This window comes from Mobula birostris, chromosome X (assembly GCF_030028105.1).
Source record: "Mobula birostris isolate sMobBir1 chromosome X, sMobBir1.hap1, whole genome shotgun sequence".
NCBI classification, from domain to species: domain Eukaryota; kingdom Metazoa; phylum Chordata; class Chondrichthyes; order Myliobatiformes; family Myliobatidae; genus Mobula; species Mobula birostris.
Window position 1 is genome coordinate 52,408,942 of NC_092402.1, and position 11,256 is coordinate 52,420,197.

The window sequence follows — 11,256 nt, forward strand, 5'->3', positions numbered from 1 at the left end:
AGGTGGGAACACAGGAGGTTGATGATATGTGTATAAGACAGCAGCAGAAGTGATTGCCAGAATTGGGGAATCGGAGATGAGGTGACGATGGGCTGAGTGGCCTGTTGAGTGATGGCAGCTACATCCTCTCTCTGCAGGAGTGAAATGCACTGTGGTTGCAAGGCCGAGGACCCAGCAAAGCTCTACATCATTCCCCAGCAGACAGCTGCCAGCTAATGGATCAACCCCACCTGTAGGTAGGTCATCCCACTAGCCTGGAACTGTGCCCTCTTACTCCACCCTAATGGGACCCCTGTTCAACTACCAACCTCCGGCCTCTACACCCTTGCCCATCTCTGTAATCCTCTCCCTCCCCATCCCTGTGAACTCCTCTGGCCCCACATCCCTCCCCACCTTTGCCGGTCTCTCCCTCACTTACACTCCTAAAATATCACCCTTAGACAATATTGGCCAGAGGAGGTCACAGACAGGGAGGGGAATAGTGGGGGGGAGGGGGTCACTGAAATGGGGAGGGCAGCAGGGAAGCGAGGGGGTCACGTAGATGGCTGGAGAGGGGGATAGAGAGCCAGGGCTCTCTGTCCTTGTTATAGTCAGTTCTGTAGCTGTTTCTTGGTGGAGAGGAGGGACTGCGTAGATGCGGTGTGTCTGGGATCCGTTTCCTCACTGACTGCCCCCTTTCTCTCCCTCTCACCCCCCACAGGAGGCTCCCACCCGCCTGCGGATCACCTGCTCTTGTTCCTGTGGCTTCGAGGAACATTGTGGAACCATCCTCCTCCATCACAGCCTTAGCTCTCCTTCCCCTCTCCCCCCCCCCACCTCCCCCTTCAGGCTGTGTGCAGCAGCGATGGTTCTCGGAGGGGTGCAAGAAGTGGCTGCTCCCAAAGACGCGTACACACTCATCTCATGCCATGCAAGGTGGGAGCCTTTGCTCTGGAGTCAGCCATCCCTCTGACTCTCTTGCTGCGTGTCCTGTTTCTCCCCCATCCTCACCACCCACCCCCCCATGACTGCATACTCGATGGACCGATACCAGGTTCACAGTCTCTGGATTTCCTGAGAATATTCCAACATCACATCCCCTACCCCTCCATCCACTCTCCTGGTGTTCTGGATCAGTCTGAAGGTCCCAAGTGTTTTTCTCACTCTCCCCCCCCCCCCCCACCCCCAGGTGTTTCTAGATCAGTGCTGCACCATGTGAGAGGTTGTTTTCTCCCATATCAGCATTCTGGGAAAGTTCCGGACAGTGCCTGGAGGCTGACAGAGAGGAGCTGAGCAAGATTGCTGGTCATTCATGCCACCTTGGATTGCTGCATTTCTAGATCGATGCAGTGTGTTGCATGTTCTAGATCACCATGTTCCAACAGATGGGCCCATCCTCCTGTCCTGAATAAGAGCCAGTTTAACTGGAACGGTCTGCTTCTCCTGGTTAGTGCCTCGACACACAGGATCACGATTGTTCTGGATCAGCGTGGAGCCGGACAGGGCCGCCCAATGTTCAGGATAAATCTAACACTGGGAAGGGTGTCCACTGTTCAGGATCACTGAGTCATTAGGCAGGATGCCCTGTTTTTCTGGATCATTGTGGCACCAGGCAAGACTGCCATTGTTCTAGATAATTGGAGCACATGGTTGCTGTACTTGATAAGCATGACACTGGAGAGGATACTCTACTGTTCTGGATAATGGTGGCACAGGGAAGGAACTGCCCCAATTCTAGATCAGCTATGGTTCAGGTTGGCAGTTGGCAGCATCGACCACTGTTGTAGATCAGTGTTGCCCTGAACAGGGTGAACTCATCTTCTAGATCAGAGCGGTGCTGGCCAGGACCCACCGGTGTTCTAGATTGGCGTGTTGCCAGGTTCATCTGTGTTCTAGATCAGCGCAGCACAAGGTAGAATCACCCATTGTTCTTGATTGGCAGTGTGTAAAGCAGGAGAGGCAGTGTTCTAGATGAGGCTGATGGAGGTGCAGTGGATCAGCCAGTGTTCCAAATAGTTGTGGCACTATGTAGAATGTCATGGTAGCACTGGCCAGGATCAGCTGGGATCTAGTTAGTGTTTTAGCCCACAGTCACTCCAGATGGGATTCAGAGAGTCTTCTAGGTCAGGGTGGTAATGAGGTGGATTTCTTAGTGATGTGGCACTGGACCGAGTCAATTGTGTTGTGGAGCAGGAGAACGCCAGGCAGGATCAGGTGATGTTCTAGATCATCCTGCGCCCAGGACAGATTTGGTTAGTGTTCTAGATTGGTGTGGCATTGTACAGTGTCTGTTGGTGTTCTAGATCAGAGTTGTAGCAGCCAATATTTTAGATTCAGGTGACACCAGGTGCAGAGTTGACTGGTGTTCTAGGTCAGAGCAGTACCAGACAGAACCAGCCATTGTTCTAGTTCAGAGTCATGGTGGGCAGAGCCAGCTGGTATTCTGGATTGATGTGGCATTTGTGCTGAGACAGATGGCACCAGTATGTGTACTGGATATATGGAACCTGGAGACTACCGAGAACCCCACACCCACACTCACCCCATGCTCTGGGAACAGTGGGGCAATCTGACTCCGTGGGGACAGGACTGGATGGGTGGAATGACCCCTAACATTCCAGGTTAAAGCTCGGGGTGTGGAGGGGAGGAGACCCACAGGATACATTCATGGCCGATCCAGGGATCCACTCTGGCCTCTGCACCTCCCCCCTGCCCCTGTCTGTATGTTCACCCTCCACCCCATCCTGCCTTGTCTGCGTTTGTGTCTGTGTTGCATGTCAACCTGAGAAACACGACCTACCATCCATCAGCTCTTTTACCTGTGTGCAGGTCAGATCAATAAAAGATCAGAGACAAGGTAACCTTGTGATGTTGGCTCTCATTGTGTCCCTGCCACCCTTCCTCCTCTGCACCTTTGCCCCACTGGTTCCAGAATCATTTCAAGCCTCCATAGGTCATTCCATGTATAGTTCCTGTCAGCTGAGGTACAGGATGATCACCCTCCCATGTTCTTTATGCAGTACCCTCCGTCCTTCTCCTGTCCATGGGACAAATTCCCTAATTCTGGGATAAATGTACCAATCTATGGGGGAGAAACCACTGGATTCCAAAATCAATTTCCAAACTGTGGGATAAACTCCCCAATACAGTGGTAAGTGTTCAGATCATTGGTATAAACAACCAAATCCCAGTACAAATCCTGAATCAAGGGTATGTACTCCTAAATACCAAGATAAGTGTCCCAATCCAGGGCTAAACCCCTGAATCCTAGTATAAATCATAAAACTAGGATAAACTTACCAATCCTGGGATAAATGTCCCAACTATGGGATAAACCACTGGGTGCCACTATAAATACTCAAAACTGTGGGATAAACCCCCAATGCTGGATTTTGTTTCCCAGAAACAAAACCACGCTATGGGATTTAATATCCTGTTCTCTGCAGGACTGGATGTCCTCCTCCTCCTCAATCCCCAATAGAACCCTAGGCCGCACTTCTCCAATTGCCCCAGGGGCCAAGGGCTGGGACCTTGTCTGATTGCGTCAGATGAGGGGCGGGGTCAGTACGCTGGGACGGAATGCCCTCGAGAAAAATCGGGGGACGGAGTTGTTAACTGTGGGTGCCGCCCATTGGATAACGGAAGGAGCGTGACCTCAACCTGCCCTTGGAGACAAGTGGGACCAGTGGAAGGGGCTCGGAGCTACTGTTGGGTCAACAAACGGGGCGGGGCGTTGCCTCTAGAGACGGAAGTAAGCATGGGGCTCGGTTGCCCCTGGAGACCTTTGGGCGGGACCAGCAACGGTTGAGGGTTCCGATTGTCAGTTGCCCGTTGTCCCTGGAGACGAGGGCGGAACGATTTTTATATGTTGCGTTCACCTACGGACGGGCGGCGCAGGTACAGAGTAGTGTTTCCAGTGAGAGAAGGCTTCGAGGTAGGGCAGAACCCGGGAGGGTTCCGAGGAACCATGGCCTCCTCGGTGAACTCAAACAACCTGCCTAGTACGTCGGTCAGCAAAACCAAGACGAAGAAGAAGCACTTCGTGTCGCAGAACGTGTCGGTGTTCAGAGCGGGCAACCCGGTGGTCAGCGTCTTCATGTGGGGTGTCAACCACTCGGTGAGGGCAGGGCAGGGCCCAAGGTTGAGGTACTGGTCGGGGGGTTTATGAGGGAGGGGTTTGTGGGGGAGGGGTGGGGTGTGAATGGAGTTGCGGCTGTGAGGGGAGGAGCTAAGGGGAAGGGTTAGGGGTTGTGGGGGAGGGGGAATTTTAGGGCTTGGTTTGTGAGGGAGGGAGAGTGGTAGTGGGGATGTGGTCGGGATGTGTTGGGGAGCGGGGTTGTGGGGGATGGGGTGGGGGTTTGTAGGGAGATGTGGAAGTTGTGGGGGGTTGAGGCTTTTGGGAGATATCCTGTGGGTTGTGAGGGGTGTGTGTGTGGGGTTGCTGGGGGGGTGAGGGTAGAGGGGAGGTGTTGTGGGGTGTGGTCTGGGACAATGGAGAGGAGGAGTGGTGTTGGGGCTGTTCCAAAGGGAGTCCCTGACTCTCCTCTCCCTGGCAGATCAATGAACTGAACCACGTCCCAGCCCCAGTGATGCTCCTGCCCGATGACTTCAGAGCGAACAGTAAGATCAAGGTGAACAACCACCTGTTCAACAAGTAAGCAGGCATTCACTACAGCCGTAATCCGGAAAGTCTGCCTCCCTGTGGTATGCTCAGCCTATAGCACTTGGAGCCCCGATCAGCAAGCAGTCCCTCCCTTCTCCTCTCCTTCAGTCTCCTTCCTCTTTCAATGTGCTTCTTAACACCTGTGCTCCTGATTTAGATTTGTGTCAAGTTGCTACCTGTTCCAGAGCTAAGGTCCTCAGCAGCTGAAAGAGGAGGGAGAGAGACCAGAAAGTGTTAGGAGGAGAATTGAGGCGAGTTGTTGGCAAATGTATGAGTGGAGATGGGTTGTCCTGAGGTCTGATGAAGACCGAATGGTGCATCTGGTCTAATTTAACAAAATTTTTCCTCCATATACGTTAAGTTGGAGGTAGCTTAGAGAAACTTCACTGGGTCATTTCCTGGTAGGGGAGGTGGCTGTTGCCTAATGAAGAATGAGTGCTCATTGTCCCAACCTGCCCATTCTCTCTCCATAACTCGTGAGCTTGTCCTCACAGAAGAATGAGGCGTGGCCTTGTAAAGGTGTGTAAAATCAAATCGATAAGATGAATATGTTGCCCTTCCAGTTCTCATTGAATCTTCACGGTGAGAAGGGAAAGATTTAAAGGTTTATTTTATTCTCAAAGTATGTATGTACAATACAACTCTGATATTTGTCTTATCCAGATAGCCATGAAATACAGAAAGGCCGTACATCAACACCACCCCCCTCGCCCCCCCCCCCACACACACACACAACAAAACTCGCAAACCCCAAAATGCCCCACCCCATCCCACAGGAAAAAGTGTGACAATAGCATCAAATCTCCCACCCGTCCCCACAATCCCCGAACCCCTCACTCGCGAAAAAAAACAGCAACTGTAACAACAAACCACCTCCCCACCACACACATGCAAAGAACTAACGGATCAGCCACAAGAAAGGAAACACCAAAAAACCAAAGGAGACCAATATAAAGTACAATCCAGTCACACAAATCTCAGACATCGAACTGTCCTTCTGTGAGTCGGAACACTCCTTTGGCTTCTGTTGGGAGCGATTGCTGACACCCCTCTGCATTTACCTCAATGCTTCAATCTTCAATGTTTTGAGATAGTTTGCGACCCCGTGTCCCATCTCTGGTCTTTTCCATGAGTCAGCTTGTGTTCTTGGTCCTTTTCGGATCCTCCTTTAACTCTCCAGACACAACTGAGCGCTGGATCATTCAATTGAGTTCTAAACTGCACATCATGGATTCTAACAGTTTCTGTAACACAAACAAGGCAAAAAGAGCAAGCAGAAAGTGTAGAAAATGTGAAATAATTTAAGAGATTTGCTATCTGGAAGATGTTGCCCGAAGAATTGTTGTTCATTGGTGCCATTTTGACTAAAGTTAATTTGGTAACATAAAACTTCCAATTTTTAACTCACCAATACTAGTTGTATCACTAATTAAGTGCTGAATTGTGCAAAAGTCTTAGGCACCTTAAATTATTAATATAAATTTTGTCTTAGTTTATTTTTTGTCTTTTGCATTAGTGTATCAGTAGAAAGGAGTGAATTTTAGATTTCCAGACATTCATTTTGCAAAACAATTAAATGTTATAGAAAAATGTTTGTATTTCATTAAAGAAAGTAACCTATTAGGTAATAGACCACTTTTAAATAAAAACTTGGTCTGTAGGTATAGTTCAGTGCATGATTAAACAAAGATAATGAACAGATCAATGACATAATGAGTTGAATGAACTAAATAGATTACAGGTTTCCCCCGCCATCCGAAGGTAGAGCATTCCTATGAAACGGTTTGTAAGCCGAAATGTCGTAAAGTGAAGAAGCAATTACCATTTATTTATATGGGAAAAATATGTGAGCGTTCACAGACCCAAAAATAACCTACCAAATTATGCCAAATAACACACAAAACCTAAAATAACAATAACATATAGTAAAAGCAGGAATGATATGATAAATACACAGCCTATATAAAGAAGAAATACTTTTCTATAATCATTGCACTGTCCACCGTAGTGAAAATCTCACGCAAGCGCTCTCGGTAGAAACATTCTCTCCAGTAACCTTTAAGCTGTGAAGCTGCCAAATCGTACCAAATAACACATAAAAATGCACAACCTATATAAAGTAAAAATAATGTGTGTACAGTGCATATCAATTACCGGAATCGGGAAGACAGCGCCGAGCACACTGATGATGGTGTGTTAGGCTGAGTCGTCGGAGGTTGGGGTGGTGGGGTGGTGCAGTGGTCCCCAACCTCTAGGCCGTGGACCAATACCGATCCGCGAAGCATGCAGGGGGTACAGCGGTAGCCAGTACGCACCCAGCACATCCTTAAGAAAAAAGCCGAAATAACCAAACTAATTAATTAGCTTGTTTATTTCTGCTTTTATCTTAAAGATGTGCTGGGTGCGTCCTGGCTACCGCTGCATTCTTTGCGGCAATGTATCGGTCTGCGGCCCGGAAGTTGGAGTGGTGGGACACTGGGGTGTCACCTCATCGTCGTCTGTTTCCATCAGGGCAGGCAGGTCATTTTCTATGTCTGCCTGCCTCGATGTTGAAGCTCGAGGTTCGTCGTCTGCTGTGGCCAATGTGGAAGGCTTGAAAAATGACAGTATGCTTGACTGCTTAGCCTGGCACATTTTTCTATCATACAGTTCTTTGTAAGCACTCAAACCGTCCTGCAAATATGCCCTAAACCGACGTACCCTTTCAAAATTAAAGTCGTATTTTTCTGCGATCATTGCAGCGAAAATCTCATGCATTTGCTTCATGTTCAGTTCCTGGATGACTTCACTTTCGGTCTGTTCGCTACTGCATTCAGTTTTGATTGTTATCCTTTCCTCTTCCAATTGCATCAGCTCTTCATCTATCAGTCCTTGGCCATGGGATGCCAAAACCTCTTCAACATCATCTTCGTCAACTTCCACAAGCCAAACTCACTTTGTCCTTACTTCGTTCACCACGATCGAAACGCTTAATTATGTCTAGTTTTGCGCTAAGTGTAATACCCTTACGAGCTTTTTTAGGCTTTTCCGATACCTTAGAACTCATCTTGCTAACGGATGCTCAAAATAAATTGACATAAAGCACAGATGCTCACAGGCAAGTGTTTCAGCAATGCCGGCTAGAATGCAATTCTGGGGGAGGAGCTTGGCTGCTCGGGGTGCACGCTGCCTTTTTTCGTAACAGTGAAAACACCTTCTGTTAGCGAAAGCAGGTAACTAATATAGGTCTTTAGTAACAGCAAGGTGTCGTAAAGTGAATGTTCAAAAAGTGGGGGATACCTGTAACTGAAACAGAAATGGGTGTAGAAGGAGTCAAACTGGGAGAAGGACAACCAGACTAAAAGATGAATCTGTGGCAGATCTGACACTTTAACATTCAAATAATCAATTCTTACACTGTGGCAAGAGTGAGTATAGCAGCAAGACACAAATGGTCTCTCTGAAGCGGAAATTTTGTGGCAGACGGGAGTGTCAAGATGTGCTGTCCAGGCTCTTCTGAAGAAGCACAAAGAAACTGGCAAGGTTGAAGACCAGAGTCGAAGTGGTCAGCCACAGAAACTGACTGCAGCAGATGAGAGATACATCAAACTGACGTCTCTTCTAAATCGGAAGAAGCCCAGTGCTGCGATCAGCTCTAAACTTGCAGAAACCACTGGAACATAAGTAGACCCCTCTACAGTCCAGAGAATTCTTGTCAGAAGTGCTCTTCTTGGAACCTTGCTGCCAAAAAGCCATTCTCCAACATGGAAACAAAGCCAAGAGACTCACCTATACACTAAAACACAAGGACTGAAGTGCTGAACAGTGGCAGTAAGTACTCTGGACTGGTAAGTCAAAATCTGAAAACTTTGGCTCAAAGAGGAGGCAGTTTTTCCATAGAAGAGCTGGAGAGCACTACATGGATGAGTGTCTGCCTATGCAATCCCATCAGGGAGGTGTCTTATCAGTCCCAATTTCATTCTACAGCATGACAATAAGCCCAAACACACAGCCAAGGTCATAAAGAACTATCTTCAGTGAAATGGAAGAACATGAAGTTCTGCAACAGATGGTATGGCCTCCACAAAGCCCTGATCTCAATTTTGAGGTTGTCTGGGATTACCTGGAGAGACAGGAGCAAGCAAGGCAGCCAAAATCTGCAGAAGAACTGTGGCAAGTTCTCCAAATCCTTGGAATAACCTACCAGCCGATTTCTTTATAAAACTGCAATGTACCTAGGAGAATTGAATTGATACAGTTTTGAAGACAAAGGATAGTCACACCAAATTTTGATTTATTTTTTTTTACTGCTTATTGCTCTTTATAATATTTGATGTTTAGAACTCTTCATTATTTTTGAAAGCATCTTCACTTTACAGAATTTTTTTTTGCATGTGCCTAAGCCTTTGCATAGTACTGGATAGGAAAGGTAGGGATATGGCCAAATGCAGGCAAATGGACTAGCTTGGATGGGAATCTTGGCTGATATGGACCATTTGGGCTGAAAGACCTTTTATTCTGCTGTATGACTCATGACTTCGTGAATTGTTGTAATCACCCACCCGTCATTTCCTCCATGAACCTACCATCATCATTGTGTAAAACTTGCCCCTCAGATCCCTTTTAAATCATTTCCCCTCTTGCATCAAATCCTCTAGTTTCAGGCTCCCTGACTCTGGGGAAAATTTGAATCAGGTTTATCATCACTGCCATATGTTGTGAAATTTGTTGTTTTGCAGTACCAGTACAGTGCAATACATAAAATATACTCTAAACTACAATAAGAAATGTATAAAAATTTACATTAAGTACGTAGTATATACAGTACTGTGCAAAAGTCATAGGCACATATATGGTGGTGCTAGAAAGTTTGTGTACCCTGTTGAATTCTCTCTATTTTTGCATAAATAGGACCTAAAATGTGATCAGATCTTCACCACAAGTCTGAAAACTAGATAAAGTGAACCTAATTAAATAACACAAAAAAAATTGTACTTAATTTTATTCCAATATTACATGTATTTGTTGGAAAAAGTATGCGAACCTCTTGGGTAATACCTTCTACAAAAGCTATTTGGAGTCGGGTGTTCCAATCAATGAGATGAGTTTGGAGGTGTGGGTTGTCGAGGTGCCCTGCCCTATGAAAAACACAGTCAGGTTACTGACAGAGCCTGCTCTTCTCAAGAAAGATCTGTTTATGTGCACCATGTCTCCATCAAAACAACTCTCAGAGGACCTTGTGTGAAGAATTGTAGAGATGCCGGAAGCTGGAAAAGCATTTCTAAAGACCTGAGTGTTCATTAGTCCACAGTAAGAGAAAATGCCTACAAATGGAGGAAACTCAGTACTGTTGCTACTGTCCCTAGGGGTGGGCATCCTGCAAAGATCACACCAAAAGCACAACGTGCAATGCTGAAGGAGGTGAAAAAGAACCTAAGGTTAACGACAAAAGACCTGCAGAAATCTTTAGAACCTGCTAAAGTCTCTGTTCATGTATCTACTATAAGAAAAACACTGAACAGGAACAGTGTTCATGGAAGGACACCACAAAAGGAAACCACTGCTCTCCAAAAAAAAAAAATTGTTCACAGATGTAGAACATCCAGGTGTCCCTTGTAAACTTGAGACATGCAGCAATGTTCTGTGAACACATGAGACAAAAGTTAAACCTTTTCCCCTTGGGGATGGGTGGAGAAAGAGTTCAGAACTGGGGGGACAAGGCGGGCAAGGAGAAAGCAGTTTCTGAATAAGTGGGGAGGGCCTATTTCAGGTGGAGAGTCTTATGTGGGAAACTGGCAGTAGTCTGGAATTTTTCCTTCAGAGAGCTGTGGAAATTGGGCCATTGGATGTATTCAAGGACAGAATAGGGTGTAGAGGGGAGAAGCTGGAGCCGTTTCTCCCCTTCACACTCCTCATAGCCATTGCCTTTCTTCCCCTTGATCCACAGGGAGAACCTCCCGAGCAACTTCAAGTTCAAGGAATATTGCCCCCAGGTCTTCCGTAACCTGCGGGACCGGTTTGGAATTGACGACACAGACTACCAGGTTGGTGCGGGTGCCTGTTACTTCCCCCACTCTGGATCCCAGACAGATATCTGGTGCCACCACACAACCCTCTCCACCCCACCCTCTCGTAGATATCTTGTGCCCTTTCTCAGGTACACGTGTCTTGCTTCCCCTCTTCCTGTCCTAATTGCCTGGACAATCTGGAATTTCCTGGGATAGAGAAGAGGTGGCTTCAATTATGATCAGGTTGAGCACTATCCCTGGAGTCTGACTGTACTGTCCCAGGAAAAAAGCACAAGGGTGAGCATTTGGATTTGTTTTATTATTGTCGCATGTATTGAGATACACAATGCATTGAAGTAGAACAAGGTGAAACAATAACAGAATGTAGAATAAAGTGTGACAGAAATACAGGGAAAGTGCAGGTAGACAGTAAGATGCAAGATCATAATGAAGTAGATTGTGAGGTCTAGATGTTGGAATTTGCGTGCACAAGTATAGTGAGGTACACATGATGGAAGAACTAGCAGCAGCATCACAGAATGTAAATTAAATGTAGAATTATACCATACAGTGGAACATGGTTTTAAAAAAAGCTTGTGTAGACACAATCCAAGACAAGTCCTTTGG

General features: G+C 46.9%; 2 protein-coding genes across 2 annotated transcripts in view; both read left to right on the forward strand.

Annotated features, from left to right (window-relative positions):
* LOC140191744 (kinesin heavy chain-like) overlaps positions 1 to 2,785 on the forward strand; it is an 89,050-nt gene extending 86,265 nt beyond the window's left edge. Inside the window, exons 28-29 of the mRNA XM_072249443.1 lie at positions 138 to 236; positions 701 to 2,785. Coding sequence (XP_072105544.1) covers positions 138 to 216 — 79 coding nt within the window. The 3' untranslated portion in view covers positions 217 to 236; positions 701 to 2,785. The remainder of the gene's footprint in view (positions 1 to 137; positions 237 to 700) is intronic.
* An 825-nt stretch (positions 2,786 to 3,610) lies between these two features.
* Positions 3,611 to 10,845, forward strand: LOC140191512 (phosphatidylinositol 5-phosphate 4-kinase type-2 gamma-like). Its single transcript, XM_072248963.1, has 3 exons — positions 3,611 to 4,096; positions 4,536 to 4,633; positions 10,569 to 10,845. Exons 1-3 carry the CDS (start codon positions 3,845 to 3,847, stop codon positions 10,843 to 10,845), a joined length of 627 nt encoding a protein of 208 aa, XP_072105064.1. The 5' UTR covers positions 3,611 to 3,844.
* The last annotated feature ends 411 nt before the right edge of the window (positions 10,846 to 11,256 follow it).